This window comes from Bombus terrestris, chromosome 13 (genome assembly GCF_910591885.1).
Source record: "Bombus terrestris chromosome 13, iyBomTerr1.2, whole genome shotgun sequence".
Taxonomy (NCBI): Eukaryota; Metazoa; Arthropoda; class Insecta; order Hymenoptera; family Apidae; genus Bombus; species Bombus terrestris.
This window is the reverse complement of record NC_063281.1, coordinates 10,240,831-10,263,795: the sequence shown is the minus strand read 5'-3', so window position 1 is coordinate 10,263,795 and position 22,965 is coordinate 10,240,831. Positions and strand designations below refer to the sequence as shown.

General features: G+C 41.2%; 2 protein-coding genes across 6 annotated transcripts in view; both read left to right on the top strand.

The window, feature by feature from the left end:
• Positions 1–167: 167 nt before the first annotated feature.
• Positions 168–10,852, top strand: LOC100642774 (serine/arginine repetitive matrix protein 2). 3 transcript variants are annotated; one of them, XM_012315654.3, is made up of 14 exons: positions 168–324; positions 960–1,157; positions 1,248–1,372; positions 1,464–1,540; positions 1,627–1,749; positions 3,428–3,642; positions 5,724–5,864; positions 5,955–6,146; positions 6,234–6,930; positions 7,018–7,325; positions 7,596–7,732; positions 7,823–7,949; positions 8,039–9,392; positions 9,611–10,852. In XM_012315654.3, the coding sequence occupies exons 2-14, from the start codon at positions 997–999 to the stop codon at positions 9,725–9,727; spliced, it is 3,774 nt and encodes a 1,257-aa protein (XP_012171044.1). In that variant the 5' UTR covers positions 168–324; positions 960–996; the 3' UTR covers positions 9,728–10,852. The 3 variants fall into 3 exon arrangements, with proteins under 3 accessions (XP_012171044.1, XP_003400260.1, XP_012171045.1); XM_003400212.4 differs by having other exon boundaries at positions 7,557–7,732; XM_012315655.2 differs by lacking the exons at positions 168–324; positions 960–1,157; positions 1,248–1,372; ... (1 more) ...; positions 1,627–1,749; positions 3,428–3,642 and adding exons at positions 4,216–4,436; positions 4,785–5,097 and having other exon boundaries at positions 7,557–7,732.
• A 931-nt stretch (positions 10,853–11,783) lies between these two features.
• Positions 11,784–22,965, top strand: part of LOC100643013 (transcription factor Sox-2) — a 359,277-nt gene continuing 348,095 nt past the window's right edge. For 2 of the 3 annotated variants that reach the window (XR_007226105.1, XR_007226099.1), the window contains exon 1: positions 11,784–12,220. The gene's annotated coding sequence lies outside the window, so the exon portion shown is untranslated. The remainder of the gene's footprint in view (positions 12,221–22,965) is intronic. The other variant, XR_007226096.1, reaches the window with a different exon arrangement.

The following is a 22,965-nucleotide window of genomic DNA, read 5'->3' as shown; positions in this document are numbered from 1 at the left end:
CTGTTTAGTAGAAATAAAGTTCTATTATTAAAAAAGTTTACGCCATCAATCATTTTAATTAAATTGACCGCCAAACCGGAAATCATATAGTTCGCTGACACTATGTATGATATGGTTCGCTAGCTGTAGTAAGGGAAGGGGAAGAGCCATTCACGCAGGCGTCTCTGAGTTCATCGTTTCCGGCTTTTCCGTAATCGTGACTTGTGCAGTGTATGGTGAAAAATAGGGCCGCAGTTGTTTAATCGTCGATGATGATACGTAGCGGGCCGTGATATAGTTGGAAAACACATTAACAAATCGTCGGAAGATAATACGGAAGCAACGGTGAGTAATAATCCGGTTTCTTTTTTGGCCAGTCTGGCATGCCCATGAATAAATGGGTGTGGATGAGTTTTGGAAAAGAGGGCCATTTGGAGCGTCATGGCGTCATCATCCTTCGCAATCCGGCTTCCCGACGACCATCTTGTTATCGATAAATCAATATAACGCGCCTTTCTTCCTATGTAAGCGTTTTTCTTGAGCAAACGAATATTCTACAGATTTATTCTGTTACGTCGTTTATACGATTCGCCAGAGGAATATCAGCAGCTACAGGTAAATTGTTCAGGGAACCGGTTCTTGGTAATTTGCTTTGTCTGGGCGCGTTCTTGCACAGAATGCCATTCCTTTTTGGAGATACGATTTACGTTCGATGAAACCATACAAAACCGATACGTTGTTACTGCTAGCATTTGAGCAACCATTAGACGATTGAAATACCGGAATTTTCTGGCTATCACCGTGGAGAACGGTTTATGAGTTACAAACACGTGTCCTTGGCTGTTGGATGATGTCCTTTTTGCATGCCAATTTCGGGCAGTCGCTCAGAGGCAGCTATTAAAAATTTTGTCAATATTTAAATAATATCTTGGATATTAGAGAAAAAAGAGAAAGCATTACGAATTTGTCGATTTTCATAGTATTGCAGGACTAGGTTGCTTGCAGTACAGAATCAAAATGGAATCAATGGATGCGCGTCTTGTGGCGCAAGCATTGAACTACCATGGCCAACAGTTGCAGAAAGTGTGGGAAGGAGAACGCAACGAGAACGAGCTGGCCATGCTCAATCTCAAGGAACCAAACTTTGAAATCTATCAACAACGTCAAAAGACTCTAAGGTATGTGTTAGATGATTCTTCGAGTAATATTATACATCAGATGTTTCTAAATGCATCATACGTTCAAACTTGTTACTTTTTTTTTAATAGTTTTGGTGATAGAGGAAAGAGGCTAAAGCTACAGCAGTTCCTTGCAAAGAAGGCAGATGCTCTTTATGATAAATCAAATTTGGAGAAAACAGTTGAACCTATCAAGCAAGAATTAGGAGATGAAGGTACAGTTTCACTTCTTTCTACACACCCTAGTATGACTCATCATGTATTGCACAATAATGTGAAATTAATATGTTGTATGTATCGTTTCAGAATTTTATGCAACAATGCCAGGCCTTGACACTTTTGTCACCATGGAAAAATCTCAACGTATTCGAAATTTTTTGGAGGTGGTTATTCATGATTTTAATAATTTATATAAAAATAAATAATTTGATAATTAAAAACGCAGTTCTAATAAAATATTTCTTTTTAGAGTTTGGTCATTGGAGATGTTATTTACGCGCAAGTGATGGGTAAAAGTGCTGCTGGACTTCTTCTGAAGGTGCTTTGCAACTGCAGCGATTGCCCCAGAGTTGTTACTGATTTAGGAGTTAAGGTATATTAAGTTTTTTATTGTTTATTTATATTAACCCTTAGAGTGCTATGGAGGCATATATGCTTCTGACGAAAGCTATCGGCGTGGACTAAGGACACATATTTTCTATAAGTGCCCGATATAGACTAAAGATGCATATATGCGTTTGTCAGTTTTTCCGAACACATACGCAGAAGTAATACTATTACGTTTGTGTGAGATAAATATAAATGCATTCCTTAGTAACGGCAATTGGCATTATAAACGAATGCCAATAATGTCTCCTTATAACAGTTGTCTACCTGTTTCGCGGCAGTCGCATCTAATTATCAAGAAGAAAATGTGTTGTTTGTGTGAAAAATATCAGGTCTGTAAATAATTTACCTATAGATGGCGCTAGCTGATAATGTAGTTATCACTAAACTGCGTCATTGATGCCAAAAGTTTTTGTTGACATCTCACAAACATTTTCGACTCAGAACAATACAAGTTGCATACAACAGCATAGTTTGTAATAGCGTTGAACATGTTGAATTTTGTGCCTGGAAACTACGATTTGCGGACAGCACTGATTTTCTGTTACCATTTGAAGAAAACTGCTGCAGAATCGCATCGAATACTTGTCGAAGCTTACGGTGAGCATGCTCTTGGTAAATCACAGTGCTTTGAGTGGTTTAAAAAATTCAGAAGTGGCATTCATTGACGTGAGAAACGAAGAACGTATTTAGTGGGATCAGAAGGGTATGATTTATTATGAGCTGTTAAAACCTGGCGAAACCGTTAATACTGAGCGCTACCGACAACAAATGATCGATTTGAATCACGCTTTGTGTGAAAAACGACCAGAATATCAAAAAAGGCAACACAAAGTAATTTTGCTTCATGATAATGCACCATCACATACAGCAAAACCGGTCAAGGAAACGATTGAAGCGTTCAGTTGGGAAATTCTTTCGCACGCGGCTTACTCACTAGACTTGGCTCCGTCCGATTACTATTTATTTGCATCGATGGGACACGCACTTTCTGACCGACACTTCACTTCTTACGAAAATGTACGAAAATGCCTCGATGACTGGTTTGCCTCAAAAGAGCGACAGTTTTTTTTGGCATGGCATCCACCAATTGCCAGACAGGTGGGAAAAATGTATAGCTAGTGATGGGCTTACTTGGAAGCTACTGGAATACTTGGAATAAAATATTTTTAATCATTTTCATACAATAAACGTGTATTTTCTATACAAAAATTCCGGTTTCATATTTACATACCTGGTAAGAGAATGCAGAAAATGCGATGTCGGATTACGTATTGATAATTGTTTTGAAATTTTTCACACACAACTGTATTATTAACTTGTGTTACATTTACTAAATTTAGTTTTCTAGTTTATTACCCAAATTCTAGTTTATTGTAAATTTCAATGTTTATAATAAATAATTAATATTAAAAAATAACGCTCTTGAATCATTTAATCTTGTGCAAAATAATTACTATAACTTATTACGATTTGCGCTTTAAATAGTCAATCAACAGAGTTCAGTCTAGCGAAAAAGTACTCCGTCCACAGCGATCGTCAGCGCTGGCCGCGCGCCGTCCGTACGGACCGCATAGGCCGCAAGTATTCAGCACTCTAAGGGTTAATTAGAAAGTACTTGTATCCTCTTCAATCATGTCTAAAAATAAGTATTAAATTCATAGGCTCTAATATTGAACACGGCCACAGTGCCGGCAGTGGACAAGAAAGGTGTAACAAGAGGCTACATGGCAAATGATCTCATCTGCGTCGTAGTCAGTGAAGTTAACGTTGAAGCCGAGCGAGTTGTTGCAGTTATGAACGTACCTGCCCGTGAAGGGCAAGCACCGCACCCACCTATGGGACTTATCCATTCTGATGATCTTCCAGAAGCTTATAAGTAAGTAATAAAAAATCTGGATAAGTACATTTACTCCTTGTATTTATAATAATGCTTCACTAACTCTTGTAAACTGATATGTACATCACTATAGGAAATTTTGTATACACGATATAAATGGTAAAAGTGTCTTGTGATGCATCAGTAGCACTTTTAACTCAAAATTTGTATTTGTATTATAAATCGTTCTTTGATCATTTGCTTGTTGCGATATATCTTGAGAGCACTTGTGCACTAACAGAAGGCAGGGGGAATATTTTCTGACATTGGTAGTTTCGAATTTAGGATTGATATAACAGTTTCAATCGTGGTCGAAACGTATCTCCTATTGACAGTGTAGTTATTCTATTTGTAATTTGCATAATACGCGACAGTACAGATTTGCATCTTTAGTGTTTTGTTTAATATTTTTCGTTAAAAAAGAAGGTAAGGAAAATGGTATGGTGGCCAAAAGAAGTTGAGATTTAACAGACGCACTGTGATACTAACAAAACAAGGTAAATTAGATTTGATTCCTCTTACACGTTTTTATGAATTTAGGTGCCAGACACTCTCAATAACGTAAAAAGTTGATAGTCAGTATGATGATGAATTTATAATGTGATACAAATGATTCAAACCTTGAGCATTGGTTGACATGGCTCTGTTGCGCACAATATTCTATCTACGTTTGTGATATGTTACTCTCAAAGCACCAGCCAAACAATGGCGCCAAATGACATCAATGTCTTTTGAGGTTGCATTTCCAGTATGAGATGTTGAGCCTTGGGTGGCCAGAGTGAGTGCTGCAGACGGTAGGTATAATAATGATTTACTGTTGTTTGGTCTCTTATTATAGACGAGTAATAAAATAAGTAAAAGAGCAAGCATTTAAAAAATTGATTATTTTTAATGTCCTATTAAAATATTTTTATGTATTAAAGATCCTTTTGCTCGAGTTTAATGCATATTTAAAGTGCATGATACGTCAATGTGTTGTCAATGTTTCATATGTATCACATTACCAAGTGGAGTAAAACTTTAGATTATTCAAGAAGTTAAAGCAGAGACCAAATAACTAAAATCTTAATCGCCCGAACCTTTACCTTTAAGCCTCAAAAGAATTGCGCCTTGTCATAATAATGCCTCATTTAAACTTACAGCTTAAATTGACAAATAAAAAATATAAAAAAATGATGTCATGTTTGAATTGACACCACAAAATGCAAAACAGGCGAAAGTACTACTACATATATATAAAAAAAATTTTTTTGGTCAACTTGGAAGATAAAATATACTCAGGCGTGGCTCCCAACCTATCCTAGGGCTATGCAATTTATTTTATCGCACCAAAAACTTATAAAAACCAAACCACCGTCGATTGATGATAGGCTGTGTGCTTTTATGTTGAGAAATCCTCTGATTACAAACATGATACAAAATACTAGAAATATACGTCTTAGCGGTACATGAAAGGTGAGAGACGAGTTTACATAATAATGAGGTTGTGTACCATTGTAAATTTATACGTAAGAAATAATCTGGTAATAAAGGAAACCTACCAAACTTTCTGCAATGTATCCCCGTTTCGGACCCCTGCTGCTTGTTAACGGTACAAACGTAGATTTTGATCGACTCTAATACCATGAGGTGTCTGATAATATCTTTGTTCTAATTGGAAGAAACTCTTTTTCCCTCCGGAGCATCTTTGGCATTAGTGTCGTATCGTTGAATAATTCATGTAGATCGAAAAGAAGAGGCGAATAATTACGCAGGGATGAATAAGCCGATGAAGGGTGTGCCGTACTAACACGTGCAAGGAATAGCAGCACGAAGGACATGTATATTAATATGCATGAATATATATATATATAATATATATATATAAGACGACGAGATGTCGAGAAAATTGAGGGAAAAACAATCAGGTTGAAATAAAAACCTCTACCAGGAAATGAACTCAGGATTTGTGAAGATTCGGTCATCATGATTATCAAGTCTTTAGTTTTACCGTTAACGAAGTAGCTTTGGTATCCTCTTTTTGGCAAAGGACAAAATGATTTTTGCATCTTGATAATTGGTCGTTTCTCTCTGTGGTGTAGGAAAGCAATGGACAACAAAGGACAGTCTTACGAAGCGATGTTGGAGAATAGTACTGGCTTCAACAATCCAAACAACATTAAATATCTTTGCGACTTGATGGGTCTCGGTCAAGAAAACCATTCCAATATGGTTGGTTTGAGGTAGAGTATCAATCCTTTATACTCATTTTTTAGTATAACTGATCAAATAAATGGTCTTACCATCCTTCAAAAACATCTTTTTTGTTACAGAGAAAGATTCCCACCCAATGAATATGCATCCGAATTAAGACAAGCACAGGCTAGTAAGTGGGCATTCCGGAGCGTAGCAGAAGGTATAGATCATTTCAAGGCTGGGCGTCATACAGAAGCCTTCCAATGTCTCAATAAGGCACTTACCGTAGACCCACGAAACGTCGAAGGATTAGTAGCACGTGGAGCATTGTAAGTCACAACTTACATCTTAACACAGATGAAATATATTATTCTAAATTATGTTTATTTTACATATTTATATCTTTGTTGTTACAGATACGCTAATAGCGGTAGTTTCAAGAAAGCAATCGATGATTTTGAAACAGCATTGAAGCTGAATCAAACTCATACGAACGCCCGCAAATACATGGCCGAGACTCTCGTTGCTCTAGGCCGAAGTTACGAAGATGAGAAGAAGTACGAAGAAGCTCAAAAGGCATATGAAAATTGCTTAGCGATTGCTCCATTCCACGAGGAAGCGAGAAATTCTATCGAATACATCAAATCTAAGACATTAACATCTTCTTTGAATCCTTTGGATACATTCAAGAGTTTCGAAACTGAAAATGATGTCGGCGAAAATAAGAAAGAGAAGAAGAAACGCAAGAAGGAGAGAAAGTCGCGCTCGAAGAAGAGACAGAGATGGAGTTCGAGTTCCAGTTCGTCATCGAGCGGTTCTTCGAGTTCTTCCAGCTCTGAGTCCAGCAGTTCTTCTTCATCTGCAAGTTCCCGATCAGCATCTCGATCACCTAATCGCAAGCGAAAGCATAAGAAGGATCATCGTGGCTCACTTTCACCTCTGAGCAAACGGATGGCTCAATACAACAACCCACCAGCTGCCACCACAGCTGCACATGACGTAATCGCCCCAGTATCTTACAGTTCAAATACTCGAGATAAGATGGACGATTACGAGATAAAAGTACGAAAATTCTTGGAACAGACGAAAGATGATTCCGATTATGAAGATAAAGTAAGAATCACATGCGTTTTTTATGAACATTTTATAATTTATTTGTTCTTTTTTATAATTTCAATGTTATCTTTCCTACACTCTTAGGTAAGGAAATTCCTGGAAGAAACAGCTAGATGGAAGAGAGAAAGGGAGAAGGAAAAGAAACATTCAGAAAGTGAGAAAATGAAGAAAAAGAAGAAGAAAGAAAAGAAAGGAAAAGATAAAGAAAAAGAGGACAAGAAAAGCAGGAAGAAGAAAAAGAAAGAAGAAAGGAAGAAACGCAAAAACAAGGACAAGCTCGAACGAGATTTAGAAGCCTTAAAAAAGTCTTCATTGCCGGATTTAGAACAATTGGAATCAAAACTGAATGCGTATTATGCAAAAGTTGAAAAAGAGACTGCCGTCTTGAAAAGGTTGGAACCTTTATGGCCAGTTCGTGATCATGTTTTCCATTTTGGTTATTTGTTTTTACGAAATTTTTGCCTATTAATTTATGAAAATAGTATGAATATTATTTTCGATGTTGCATTTAGTTTGTGTTTCCTTAGATAATTTTCCGTGATTAATTTGATTTTTTAAAGATACATGAATGGAAACGCGGGTTTTAACATCTCGTATTTTATTTATGTTTTTATATTTACTAGGTATGTAGCTCAGTATAATGACATAGCTTCCCCTCTTAGCAACGCGGAGAAGCTCGCTGAAAGTTCACGAAGGGAGGAAGAGCTGCGCAGAGAGAGAGAAAGGGAAAGAGATGAAGCTTCAAAGGCGTATCACGAACGGGAAGCTAGAATACCAATGACTGCACAGCAACGTAAAGGTAAGGGTCAGGCCTGTTACAGAAAAACGGGTGCAACCTGCAGTTAATGAATATAGTCTATGCCTATTTTACTTTACATTCTTTTTACAGAGATTCAGAGGAAACCACTGACAGACATTTTTGAACAAGAGTCACAACTAATTCATCCCGAACCGAAATTACCTACTCTTGACACAGCTGCATTAAATGCGAAATGGAAAGCTGCACAAGCCGCTAGGTAAAAAGTTTTAGTAGTTTTAAAGCTACATTTTAATATGGTATATATTACATGTCGGTGTATATTTGGACATGACTATTTTTGTTTAGGCAAAAGGATGTTCTTCCACAAAAGTGGCAAGATATACCGGTAGAGAACAAAAAGATGCAGTCCAATGTAGATAGTGACGAAGACGATGATAACGAGCTCGAGGAGAAACTGCAGCGAGCAGCATTGGAAAAATCCATGAATATACGGAAGCAAATGCAGCGCGAACTCGCAGAGAAGAGAGCAGCAGCCGCTCAGCCCATGTCCGCACCGACTCCGCCGCCATTACCCAAAGAACCTCCGATGCCTAAGCAGGCGCCGGTCAAATATCCTACACCACAACCACAGAACAAATTTCAATCGTATAAGGATCCTTCTATATCTGCAACGCAAACAACACCGACAAAGTTTAGTTCTAATAACAATCTTGGTGGCAAATTCCAGCCGATTGGACAAAGTGGTAATAGCGGTGCTGGTCATCCACCAGAACCACCACGTCCGCCTCCACCAACGAAGAACCAGAATCAGGCTAAGGGTCCCAGAACAGATTCTGATAGCGAGACAGAGAGGCAACACAGACAAACCCCTAAGAAACGCGAATCTACTGGCAGGGGAGGAGCTGTAACTAAACGAATGAGTAGAGATCGTCCAGCAAAACGGTCGCGCAGCAGATCGCGCAGTGCCTCTAGTTCAGGCTCTTCGAGGTCACGTTCACCCAGAAGAAGTCGTTCAAGATCGTACTCGAATCGAAGATCTGGAAGTTACGAGAGAAAATACAGTCGATCTCCGTCGGGTACTTACAGTAGATCACGCTCTAGATCTCGTTCTCGATCTTATACCAGGAGTCGTAGTCGCAGTAGGTCTGGAGACAGGAGTTACTATCGCAAGAGACAATTCCGGCCATACAATAATCGTGGCACTTACTATAAGCCTCGTTTCCAGGGCTTCAATAATCCAAACCATCGTGGCGGTGGTAACAATTTCCAAAATCGTAATCGGTTCTATAATAATCAGCACAATAATCGCTTTGGCAATAGACGTGGCGGTGGTTTTAATAATCGTGGTGGTGGACGCGGACGTGGTGGTAATCGTGGCGGTAGATTTTTCCACGGTAAGCAGGGCTTCCGCGACTTCCGAGATAGGCGAGACTTCAGAGACCGGCGTGCCGCTTCTCGCGATAGATACAGCGATCGCAGTTACTCTCCTGATCCAATGAGAAAAGTGGACGAAGCAAAGGAAAAGATCAACAAGATGCTCGAGGGCGGAGATGATGTAATGGAGCATCAGCAAGGTGGTGGAGGATCGAATGTTCCTCCTAGTAAAAGACAAGATGGACCTTTAAGCGAAGGTGAAGAGAGGGACGACGATGACTACGAGAGGTGGGGAGAGGGCGAGGGGGGCGACACAGCTAACAAGGTTGGTTAGGTCTCTTCTGTGTAGGCTTTCGCGAAAGAATAGCCCATCTTCGTGATGACGATCATGATATTCCGGATGATGATAATATGAGGAATAAATAATGGGAATGATGATGATGATGATGGTGATGATGATGATGATGATGATGATGATGGTGATGAGCCACACGTGCAAGAATCGCACGACCTAGGAGCCAACTAACTCTCGTTTGTTGCTAGAATGAGGTTGGACCTGTCGACGATAACCTGGAAGGCAAGGAGTACTTCATTGAGCGCATGAAGCAGCGAAGCAAGAATGTTTTAATGCAGAGAACCCTTGCTGCTAAGGTTTGGTAGAAATCCTGTTGCCGTTGCTGCTTCTTCGATTCTTCTCCTTCATCTGTGATATAGTTACTTCTCTTCAACGTGAAACTTCGACCGGATCACGTGAGACAGACTTCTTACTCAATTCTTATGCCGATCGCTTTCGGTATATTTAAAACAGAATGTAGAGGGGATATATCTTAACGGAAAACTGATCGTGACGGTTGCGAGAAATGTACCTTTTCCTTTCAAACTTTTAACTTTTATCGAAGTTAATAGCGAATGAGTGCAGTATAGAATAGTATCGTATTATCGAGAAGGATTTGCGATCGGTGTCATTTCAATTTTTTCGTAATTGTGCACGAATATTTAGATATTAAATATTCGTGGCATATAGTATACATATATAAATGTGCGTTTCTCGTCAATTCAATAACCTGTTTATATCGCGAAGTTCATGAACATCTACAACTTGTGAGGTCTTCTCTTTTTAACCGTTCGGAAAAAAAGAAATTTTACACACCTTTCAACTTTAGTACTTATTTTCCTATCATACTGAAACTTTTATTTTGTAAGTATTACGGAAGGAAAAAAATGGAAGCTTCTGCTGTGACGTGCAATTTAAAAGGGAAGTATTTTACCGTACTACTTAGTGTATGCGAGTGGCTTTTCATCATTCATTGTCATGAGAGAAATAGCAAAACACCTGTAAGAATCGGCAAAACGCATTATTCGCAACGCGAAATGAATCCATTTTCGATCTAAGATTTTTCTTCGAGTTGATTTGCAACTTTTTCGATAATTTTTCGAAACTGACGTTTCGAATTTGCTGCGTTTGATGAGAAGAAAGGCTGTTGTCATTTACGGATATCGTCGATTCTGGCCAAGTAAACTTGAGTCGCGAATCGCCAACGCGAAGAAGAGACTTTCTTAGTAAGGAATCTAGTTTCTCCCACACGTCGAAACATCCTTGGATTATACTTCATAATTACTTTATTTCGACACACATTGTCATAGACCCTCCCTTTATTATAAAATACTTATTTTAAGGTATCATACAAAAGTAATTTACTAGTAAGACACTTATATATGTTGTATGTAAACGAGTTGCTGTACAATTCAAAGAAATCCACAAATACATAATATGGAAAATACAAATTAATGGTTTTATTCTTCAACGTTTATTTTTAGTTTATACCCGCATATGTGACTCTCCGTTGATTACCAAGCATGGTTTCACTTTCTTATCTCCCTGATGCCTCGTTTACCGAGTCCTTGTTCGCAGAATGTTGCTTTATTTATGCGATAGAAACTGGTTCTTTTATTGATAGCTGACCGATTTGGCTATCGCTATATTTCATTTGCAAACGGGTATTTAAACTTGCAGTCACCGATAGTTACTTGCATTTCTTCTTTGGCCTAGCATGAAAATGAAGCTCCTACAAGTGCATTTCGTTTTATTTGTTTCAAGTTCTTTCCTGCTTGGGTATACGGGCATGGTAACGGCAGCGATACTTTCTAGTAAGTAACTTTTTATTTAATTGCTCATTGTACAGTGTTTCGATTAACGTAACTCAATTTTACATTTCTCTTTCTTTGTCTTTGATCTTTAAGGGCCCCAGGTGGTCTTCGTCGAGGACACGTGTAGGGAAAATGAAATTTTCAGCCAATGTCAGGCAAGTCCGAATTGCGAAAAGAGTTGCGACAATATCGATATCTGGGAATCCGTGCCTTGTATCCAGACTAAAAGTTGCGTAAGTGGTTGCATTTGTGAAGACGGATACGTACGCGACAAGAATCAAGGAGTTTGCATTTTGGAAAATAGCTGTCCTAGAGTTAGGCATTGATTTCATATGAAGCCGAATTATATCATTTGCTATCATTTAATACAAATATCTGCTATGTTCTCATATATTAAAAGATATTAAAAAAATATTATAAAACCAATTGTTACGGTAACGATTCTCTTCCCTTTCGTTCGTGTTACTCCTATTATTTAGATAAGTAATATAAATATTTTTATTAGGTCGTGAGACGATTTGCTTTTTCCCACAATAATTAACATTCTAATGGAAACGATTTTTTATAGCGGCATAAATAAGAGATGCGTAGACGCATTTTGGTCGAAAGTGGTGGGGGAATGTGGCGGCGCGCGATATGATAGCGTTTTGAGATGGTTCAGTTCCGCGCCGTCTCACGTGCGCGACACATTTCGACAAACGTGGAATCATCGGTGTGACAAATCCTGCCATACGTACCTTTCGATTAATTTCATTTCTACATCAATCACCTATTATCATTTCTTATTATATTATTTCTTTCACGATTCATTCATATGTGGCACATTTTTATTCGTCTTCCGTTTTAATAGAAAAATTTCGTTCGATATTTTTTTACGCATCTATCCTTTTCTTATTACCTTTTTTATTACGATCCGTTAGACAACGAAATACAGTGTAACAGTGCGTTCAGTGTTCTTGGATATAATCATGGATAAGAGAAGCGAACGAGTCAGCCGTTTCAAACGTAAGTTCACAACGATTTAAATTTCTCGTCGATTATCTTTTTTATTAGCAGTAGTTGACGCGAATGGTCGAAACGAGTTCCGCTCCTTATTGAAGTTCAATTACCAGCACAGCGGTGACCGTGATTATTCTCTATCGAGCAGTCCAAAAAAGAAGGCTGCGGTCACCTCGATCGAGCATCCCTCTGGGTCCACGTCCATTGTGATTTTAATAAGCCTTATGCAAATTACAAATGAAATTGTCAGCGGCAGGCCCGCGGTCCATTCTTCGTCGTTGATGGGGACAATTAGAAGAGCTTTGTCCGGCGACCACGCGTTGTCCGGCTGCTCGGCAACTTGAGTCCCAACGAGAGGACCACCCGTCAACCCCTAATGTTTGTATCCGGTGCCCAGGACGTTCGCTTCCGATCCCAGAGTGTTTCTCTGCTTGCTGACGATCGACTTCTTCGGCTCCCTACCATCAATCGACGTAGTTGTAGAACTGCTACGTTATACTTGAAAAATCATACGACGAAATTTCATTAATTAAGAAAAGGAAGAACCTGTTTTACTATTAGTCGTTTTTCGGTTCGAACAGGGATTTTAGTTATTAATCTCTTGGCATTAGCCGTCAGTGTGTTTTACGACTCTATTTATTTGAGGAGCGGAATTCGAAGCTCCGACGAAGACCTTTGTCTTGTTGCTGGCAGAACACAAGAACATCGTAGACACAGATCGTTGATTCTTGCAATCGAAGGGAGGAGGAAGAGTAAAAGCAGCAGAAGTCACGAGCCAGGACAGAAAAGCGGAAGAGTTGGCGGGAGGTGGTTGGAAATCGAACGGAATCATGGAGGCTGGAGGTCGATGGTTTGGGGTGGAGATAAGTTTTTACGGTAGGGTTACTAACTTACGGACTCGGCATTGTCGAGTTGCCGGTGACGGGAGGACAATGCGCGTTCGGGACACAATGCTTCACTCTGGAATCTGAAGGCAGTCTTGACTATCAACCTGCAACCACCCCTCACATCTGTGTCTACCAATACTTGCCCTTCTTGCACATACCACCCTTCTATTGCCAACCGCGTCTTCGCTCCGCGCGTCGTTACTTTCTCATTCTGACATCCTTGCTTCTCTTCGAGGTTCGACCAAAAAAAGAATCTCTTTGTCGTCTTTGGCTTTGGGGGTAGTAACGAATCGTTCTCAATTCGATAGTTGTTTCGCAACCTTGTACACAAGAAATGTCATTTTATTTCATCTTATCGTGTGCTACATTAAAAGAAAACAAGATTTATATGGTATACACGACTGTCTTCTTACAGCTAACTGCAAAAGGTCAAGGTTCATGAGTTAGGCGAATCGTGTATAAAGAACGAAGAGTTTCGGAATGGATGATCGTTGTCCGAGAAGAAGGTGTACGCGTTTGCGATCGCTCGCAGTTTGGCAGTGTTGCGATCAAAGCAAAGATGAAGCGAAGGAAGAAGCACGACGTAGATGGCTGAGTGGTAAAAAGACAGGAGCGGCAAAGACGCAGAGGAAGAAAAGAGAATAGATAAAGAGGGTGGGACGATGAAGGGAGGCGGTGGAGAACAAGAGACAGACGGCCGAGCATTTCAATCGCTCTTAGGCTCTCTCTTTGGCTTTGCTTTTCCGTTCCTTTCTCGCACAAAAGCTACATTGTTTCGTCCCTACGTTCATATGGACGCGAGCTAAAATACTCCTCTTTTCTGCCGGCAGCGCGGATACACCGAAAAGCAGGCCGCAGACAGACACACCGTACGTGACACACGTATGCCAAAAGCAACAGCAACGTCGCTACCATCGTCAGCATCGTTCGCTGGCATACAATCCTTTCTCGTACATTCAATGCTCGTCGCCCACTCGGTATCCTTTTGTCGCTGTTTATAGCTCTATAGGCCCGGTATTCCATCGTCCCGGTACTCGCAGAGTACTTTTCGAGCTTAATTCTGTATCGTCTAACTGGACCGTGGAAAGAATCGTCTGTTGGTCAGGAAACCGTGCATTCCGCGAATTCGTCGGGCTTTTCGTGTTTTTTTTCTATGCTGGCCGGATTAACGGAGGATTCGTTTCAAACGCCGATGCAGGGAGACTTTCACGCTGCGTACGATATCTTTGACGAGCTCGAAAGTACCGCTGATAATTAAGATCGATCGGAAAGTAAGAGTACATGAACGTGAATTTTTCTGCATCCGTTGAAGCATCGTTGCAATGTCTGAATTATCCGAATATCTGAATACGAGGTATTCTTTCTTCTTAAGAAGTAAGTGCATTGACTCGAGCAATTCCAGGAGAAACAACGTCCGACCGTGATGTAATCGTTCTCCTTAAGACGAAAGTGAGACTATTCGAAATGTATTGTTTCTTCCGTGTCTACTCGAATTGAAGACAACGTCTGACCATGACGTCTGGATCCTCCTTAAAGTAGCCGAAGCCTGTCTTTCGTTATCGATCTTCCATAGGAGGGGCAATAGGTGTGTCTGACCATGAACGTTCACACTCCCTGAAAGTTTTCCCCGCTCGTCGGCATTAACATGAATTATTTCCGACGTATAAGCTTAATCGAAGTTTCACATAAGGAAGAATAGTATCCGTCTCGACCACTTGTGGCTTTCTCGAAAATCCCCTTAACCATACTAACCCAGATTAGTTTCATCCTACTTTTGCGTACGTGCTTGGATGGTGAAACCGCTGCAGAGAGATAAAAGCTTTTAAGGCTGTCTATTATACGATATATTAATTGGAAATCGTTGAATGCAGCGTTCCCGCGTCGAACTGCCAGTCACGTTTAGCCTGCGTAAAAAGATTTTTTTCCTGGCGACGGTCATCGTTTCCGAAAGATCGTAGGTACGTCGCCGAGCTTAGAACGCTTTGGAGGCGGATACAGCAAGAGTGTCCTGCACTCTATTGATAAACTCTCTTTCAATAGACGCGGATGCTGGCCCCGCTGTTGAGTATCGATAATATTGAAACCCTGAATGCCGCTCCGTTGAATGTCACAATGCGCTCCAGTGATTAATAGACTTCCGCGACTTTTATCGAAATAAGATGTTGCTTTCTGACGCGTTGTCGACGCGATCGAGAAAGCGCGCGCTGCACCTCGGTCACTGGCTGCATTTCCAACCTTTCTAAGCATTTCGCAGTATTTCGCCAAGCGCGCAATTTTTGTTTACCTCGTATTTGTTCCTCCATTTGATTAACAAATTTCAGGGTAAAAGATAATGCTTATCGACGATATTTATTGCTGCAATTTCCATCAGAAATTCATTTATTCCAAATAATGTTTCTGTAGAAGTGGTCAGCACTTCTAAGAAAACTCCACATCTGGTCTTTTTAGTTTTCTCAAGCACTGAAGCCATCGACAGCGTATAGACAATGGGACGAAGGCAGACCATAGACAGTAGACAGGCGACGACGGTTTTGGGGCTTTCAGTTATAGAGTAACACTGCTAGCGTGCGAATCTGAACCAGCTCAAATTATATCCCTACTTGTACTTACACTTCTGTATTAAAATATATTTCCTACTTTACAATTTATCCACGCGTTCCTCCGTTTATACATTTATACATCGATAATTATACATCTAATAATCTCAACAGTTTCTTTTCCCGTCTTCGTCTCTCTGACGATTCTGACGATTGCGTCGGTAGCAGTACCCGTTGGTAAATAATTAAAGCGACTCAACCACGTCCATAACGGTAGCGTACAAGTAGAAAAGTATTACGCGGAGTTCCTCGCGATGTCATAGATGTTTCCTTGAATCCACGACAAAATCATAAGAATCACCGCGGAAGCTTTATCTCGTTTTAACGAGTAGAATAAAGCCGTTAGGAACTGGGCCTTTCCTAGCAGCATGCTGCCATCCAGTATAATAATACCGGCTGAATGCGAGCGTGTATGCATGCGTTGGCATATAGATGCAAGAGAACCACGAGGCTGGCCAGTGCTCTCCTTTGTCATTCGACGAAAGGCTTTGTACCGATTATCTGCATACGCTGCCGCGGGTACGGCTTTTCAGTCTTCTCTCCTCTCCTCTGCTCTCCCAGCTTCACGTCATTTCGTCGTGATTCCACGGGCCAGCTATACGGGACACCTTGTATACGCAACAAGGCTCGCTCTTTGAATACTCGTAATAGTTCAACGAAATCCGGCATGCTTGACTTAGCTATTGGAACTCGACCGTGGCCTGGCAATGATGTAATCCATCGATTCGTTTTACCAAATCGTAACCGCGATCGTGATATCACGAGTTGTTACGAGAGTTTAGTGGAAACGAAACAACGCTGCGATATTATCATTTTCGATGGCCGTTCGCCAAGTTGCTGGAATTTTGTCCTATTTGGTCGATTTGGCGCGATAGGCGAATGAATTAATTAATAAATCGCGGTAGTCGATCGGAGGAAGAAGGTATTTCCAATATCCGTCTCGAGGCAGAAACTTTTATCGGTCTTTCCCTGCAAGGTTTTCTACCCGCAATACTCCTCCGGTACCCTCCTTTTTTGCTTTCCCGTTTTCGCTATCTTTTCCTTTCCTTTTTAACTCCTTCTCCCGTTCCTGCTCCCCCCTGCCCCTTGTCCTCCTTCTTCCCGTGACTACATTCTTTTCAGTATTCACTGTGCAGTTTCTTGTACCGATACTTCCTTCTTTCATCGACGCGTCATTCAAGCTTTTGATGCCGCGGCGACAAAGCTCTTTACTTCTTTCCGCGAACGAATGAAAGCACGGAACGATGGCGATGTATACCTGCATGTATATACAGATGTATATATACGTATATACGACTCTCTCCCGTGCTCTTCCGGACGCTTTCTCTCTCGTTCTCTCTCGGCCCGCGGTTCCACCTATAGACAGATGAAAATGTACTCGTGCCCGTACATTTCTCCGCGAGCAAAGAACACAAGCGCAGCGTCGAACTTTCGAGCTCCGCTCGTACAGTAGCATCCGCGATACAGCCGAGTCGTAAAATCGATCAAGTATCGAAGTTTATACGTTGCAGCGTCTCGATGAAAAAATCTCGGTTAGGATCATGTAGCTGGGCTGCGAAAGAAAAGAAAGAAGAAAAAGAAGCTTGACTCGACTCTTATCGAAATCAGTAAATCGTCGAACGTAGCTCGCCCCCGAACGACCTTTCGTTGACTTCGCCCGATCCCTAACTGTGTATCGCGAGACGTATTATTCCAGCGTAGGCAGCCGCCTAGGGACACACAAGAATTTAGGAGAGAGTATTCGCCGACAGCCTGAATAGCTTAATTGGGAAATTAATAGTAATAAGAATAATTAGGAAAGCAATTCGACCGACGGGGTATTTTTCTCCCTACGCTAGGAATTTTTACTTTTGTGATAATACTTTGTGGTTTCGTTAACGAACCTTGCACCTTTTGCAAACTCCTCGACATTGGCCTGTCCACGTGATTAAATGGCCACAATACCAGTCGGTTAAATTCCACCTCCTTTCGCTGCTAATTAATTCCCATGGAAATAACGAGGTCAGAATTACTGCTACTAAAAAAAAAAAAAAAAAAAGGAATGAAAGACGCGTTTCTTCGTCAAATAGCAATCGAATAACGCAAAATAATAGTTCGAGTCTCATTAAATGGCTATAACTGCAACCTTTCTACACATTTTCGAGAATTTGCTTACCAAATCGTGGAATCGACGTGTTGGTGATCGAACGGTGGAAACAATCATTCGGTTTACGTCTGATTGATATGCGAACCGTTTGCTTGTATTCGGTAAACGATGACGTAATGCCGTTAACGCGTTATCAGCCGTCGTATTAACGGCGCTGCACACGGTCACAGCGGCGTTAAAACAATGCCAAACAGACCCGTTAACTCCGAACACACGAGTACGCCGATCCTTAATGGATCAAGGTGCTTAATTCACGAGTATCGACACAGGCGTCGCGATAGAGCCGATAGTTATAATGCCATGCGATACACAAGGGGTGGCGTACGATGTGTTCGCCAAACGACGAAGACGAAACGCGGTTCTCTGCCGCTTGGTTCGACGCAGAGGAAGAAAGAGAGAGTGTGCGCGAAGAGCGAGCGGGCCAGTATGCAGGAGAATATACGGGAAGTCCCTGTCCACGAGCAACTCGCTCAATTCGCTCGCTCGCTCGCTCGTCCGCCAGCAGCGTCATCGTAAGACCTCTTTGTTCTCCGGCAATTTCAGCGGCATTGTCACCGTCAACAATGTCCACTTGACATTCTCCTTCTCGCTCCAGCGCATTGTTAACCCATCCTCCGCGCGATCTCTCTTTCGATCATAAAGCTCGCAGCAGCCGGCCAGCATGCGTTGCGATTTCTGCACGTGGACACGCCTTAAGGGTCTTCTTGCCCCGCGGACGATCGTGCTCGATTTTTTACCTCCGAATTGGGTTACCTTGACTTTCCACCGCTTTGCTACTTTTCGTAGAACACTGAATACGTGTTTCGTTTTGTTCTACCAGTCGTTCAGAAGTCACGCTGATCAATTGCAAAAATTTACAAGCCGAGAAAAGTAATTTTTTCTGTTAATATATTTTCCTCGATCGCTGCTTCTACTTCGTATTTCGATTTACCTTCGAAATAGATCGCGAATGTTTACGTAAGTTCACACTTTCATCGAAATGATAAAACAGATGTAACCTAAATAGAAATTTGCTGCATCTACTAAACGTTATATCGTGCTCCCTTTATTGTGGATATTTTATATATTTCTTCGTATTACCTGCATTTTGTACATTTCTCCTATCTATAAATTTCCCATTAATGCATGAACATTCGCAATCTAGTAACGAGGCTTAAAGAAATTCTCTAAATTATACGGTTCTTTCCTGATATCCTTGACTCGTGCAACGAATATCTAGCAGCACCTATAATTCTAACGCGTATAATTCTAAATTCGATAAAATAATAAGATACTTCGTTTCTGCATTCCTCTAACGTTACGTTTATACAAACTCTACTCTATCATTTTACTACTTTATCCTTAATGGTTTAAGCAAAGATTTTTACGTTTGTCATTTTTCTAGATAACAAACTGCGAAATCGAAACGTCGTTAGCGTCAGATCAGTTATAGCTCTTCGAATTTCGTGCAAACTACGACCTTTCGTCTTTTTCTCCGCTTCACTTTCCTCCCGTCTTCGCGTCTTACTCCTCAGCATTGGCGGCCAGCTAGCGAGACAAAACTTGGAAGGCTTAGTGGCCAGCGACCGAGGAGACGTTGAAGGGATGATAGAGGTTTTCGGTTGAGGAAAGAACTCGAGAATATTTATAGAGATTCATTGGAAAGCGGATGAAATTATTTTATTTCATTAATAGCTTAAAATAAGGAAACATTTATGTTTTACTATAATATATATATCTTCGTTTCTCTGTATACCCATCTGTCTATTGTGCACATTGTTACGCGATGGCATCCTCCTTCCTCGTATTGTTTCGGTGCATTGTTCGACGGTGGCTCGCTCGTTCGTCCTCCTCGGCCGACGGCGACTCATTGTTTCCTCGTTGTTGCGCGTCCGTCCGTCTTTTCGTTCTCCTTCCTTGAACATTGTGAACTTTAGGCGCCGACTTCCGAGCCGCTTTCTTACTTTGGGGAATTAAGTGGTTTCCCGATGTCCGCCAAGTCGTTGGCTAATACCACTGTTTCCCAATCGTCCTACAACTCGTCTTCCAATCGAGTTCTTTGCTTCTCTTTATCCGCCAAATTGGCTGCCGCCCTTGAACGACCCAAGATTACATTTGAATCTCGATTAGTTAGCGACTTTGGATGTTTAAGGATGTGGAAAGATCGGGAAACTGAAAGTAGAACCTCGTTGCTCGCCATTTGAATCTCGAATCGCAAGTTGGCGAATAACCTAAATCGCGAAACGTCAAAGAGCCGAAAGTAAAATCCTGTCGTCCGCCTTTCGAATGTCGACTTGTTTACGAATATTCAAGTCGAAAGAGAAGCAGAAAAACAGAGGCAAAATCCGATCGTTGGTCGGGGTGTTCGAGCCTGCAGACCATCCGAACGGGTTTCACCGTGAATACTCAGGGCATTTAAGTGTGGAGTTCATTCGAAGGCGCGTACACACTGGCAGAACAGCGTGCGTGTGTATATTTCGTGAGAGTAGTGGCGCTTTACTTATGGAACGCATTGTTCTATTGTGCACGGGAGATGAGCGCATTACTGTCCCTTGTCCCCCTTTTCGAGCAACCCCGGGACAATATCGTGCCGTCGTTAATCAGGCATCGTTCCTGGACGAGCCACATAGTAATTCGCGGAGGTTTATGCTCGCGGAGCGCGCATTTAGATTCACAACCCGCTATAGCTGTGATACTAGCTTAGACGTGATACTGGAAACTCGATAACGTTAGTTATAGACTTGGATTTAACGGTCCGGATGACGTTCCGGATCTTCGCTGTTCAGAATCTCGTTCTACCGACATGCCGATACCTTTTCACCGATTCTTCATCTTTATCGGTATAAAAATGCCTAAATTATGTGTACGAAATTCTGACGATCGTTTGGAATTTTCTTACGCACCGCTCCAAGCAATTGGAGCATCGTTTTCCGTGTTAGTTTGATTTTTATAATCACGCCTTGTGTCTCTACGTTTAATCATTTTTTTTTGTCTTTGCAAGCCTATTAATCGCGGATATTTTTCTTATACGAAAGAAAATAATTTTCGATAAGATAGAGAATAGCCACGTACGGAAGAAGAGAGAATCGAAAGGAAAAAACATTCAGCATGGAAAATCATCACCTATCGACGATTTTATATTGACGAATTTTTCTTTCCACGTAATAATCGGAGGAATAGAAACGTGAGTTATGAATCGGTACAGACGTAATGGTGATGGCAGCGGAATAAGGAGGAAGAAGAAGAAGCAGAAGGACAAGGGTGCTCGTGCGTGTAAAACACGTATACGTGTATTCGCGAGCAGCAAGGAGTAGGAGATAAAGTGTTCGCGACGAATCTACGGAATGGGGTGGAAGCACAATGCTCCAACAATGACGCTATTGTGGAAACGAATAACACATAGTCCTGCGCTTTACCCTGCGTTTCGTCGTGAGTAAGCTGCATAGCTGAATCAAATGAATACGAGAGTGCCATCGCTAAGACACGCTCGCAGGCGTCTACGCTGCAAGAAAAATTTACAATCGAATCGAAACTCGAAGGTGATCAAATTCTACACAAGTGCAAGTTTATATTATGCATCGTGCTTGGAATTGTCCCTATATCGAATTCTACGTGATCAAAACAAGAGATCCATCTTAACATTTACGAGACTGCTTGCCATATCTTTGCAAGTTTGAACGATAGCAAACAGAGGATGTCGGCGCGTTGCTCCATATACGAGCGAGAATATTCGGAACACGCGAGGAAACTTACACAGGATAGTGGGTCGTGTAAGCCAGTAGTTCCGGTCGCTTATGCGTCAGACAGCGTCGCACGCTCCACGCTGCTTTCAGGAAATAACGGATATGAATGCTGCACAGAGTCCTCCGTAGAACTTTGAGCGCTTTTATTCGAGGGCATTACGTTCCTTGACACGAATCTTTCCGACGTATGCTTACAGCTTTCTTCCTATTCGCTGATAATGCAAGATTCTAATCAGCAGAATAGACACTGCCAGACGTTTTCATTTGAACGAGAAACCATTGCGAAAGCTCCAGGTTGTCTCTTTATTACCTCGATACGGATAATTCCTTGCGTTACGTTAAAGATCGTTATTTTAGTATTAATATTTACAAAAGGTCTGGATTGTTCCAATACACGCAAGTTCTTCTTGCGACTATCGATAATAACTATCACGTAGATGTTAACACGATAAACAAGTATTAGCTCGATCTAAATTATCTATTTATCGCGACGATTAAATAACAAAAAAATTTTGCATACAGCTCACAAAAGATTCAGTCTTGCATGCATTAAATATCAAATTTCCAAATTACCAGGAATCCAGTTAATAAGACACGAGCGGAATGCCTGGAACCGCCTGACAGACGACTATGTATATTAGTGAGTTTCGAAACTTTGGAAAAGGAGGTTGCAAAAAATAATGATGCTAATAAGATGGCGAATACAATGGAGTCAGAGTGCACACGTAAGTAAAGTAGTATCATCGGAATGGCTCGAAGGGGTAGAAGGTCGACGAAGAGGTCCAGCGGAGGGCAATACCGTGGACGGGGTAGGTACGTAGGCAGATTTAATTAGCATGGACCAACGGAGGCCCTCGGGGGTTGCCGGGGGTGCGGACGAGGGCAGTTCGAGCGTTAAAGTTAAATGACGGTTGGCGGTTGCTTATTCTTCCCGGCAACTGATGCTTGATAATCTGCGAAATCTCCCCGCCGGCTCTCAATTCTGCTCGATAGTTGGCTGCCTGTGCAGGCCAATTCTCTCAATGGAACAACTCAGCCACGGACTGACTGGCTTAATTGTAGTTGCTACGTCTCCTCTACCCCGATTTCGTTTTTTTTTTTTTTTCATTTCTCCCTCTATCCCACGTTAGGAGTCGTTTCCTTCGTCCCGACACACGTTTCAGAAAATATTCTTGTCCAGGATGATGGCTCGAAATCCGTATAAAATATTCATCGTAGCTCGAATAAAGGAAAAATATTAAACCGTAAATGGTGAGATGGAATCTATCATATCTCAGCGATCTTTATTTTTGTAGCGATTTTAAACGAAACACGCGATATATTATCTTTTTTATCTTTTCGATTATCCGTAAGCTGGACACATTGTGCGTTCGTTCACGTGGCATAATAATCGCTATCG

What these genes read in the sequence shown, in the direction of transcription:
- LOC100642774 (XM_003400212.4), top strand. Translation starts at nt 997, where the DNA reads ATGGAATCAATGGATGCGCGTCTTGTGGCGCAAGCATTGAACTACCAT. An exon ending in GATCTTCCAGAAGCTTATAA is followed by an intron (nt 3,643 to 5,723) that starts GTAAGTAATAAA and finishes TCTGTGGTGTAG; the next exon opens with GAAAGCAATGGACAACAAAG. An exon ending in ATTCCGATTATGAAGATAAA is followed by an intron (nt 6,931 to 7,017) that starts GTAAGAATCACA and finishes CTACACTCTTAG; the next exon opens with GTAAGGAAATTCCTGGAAGA.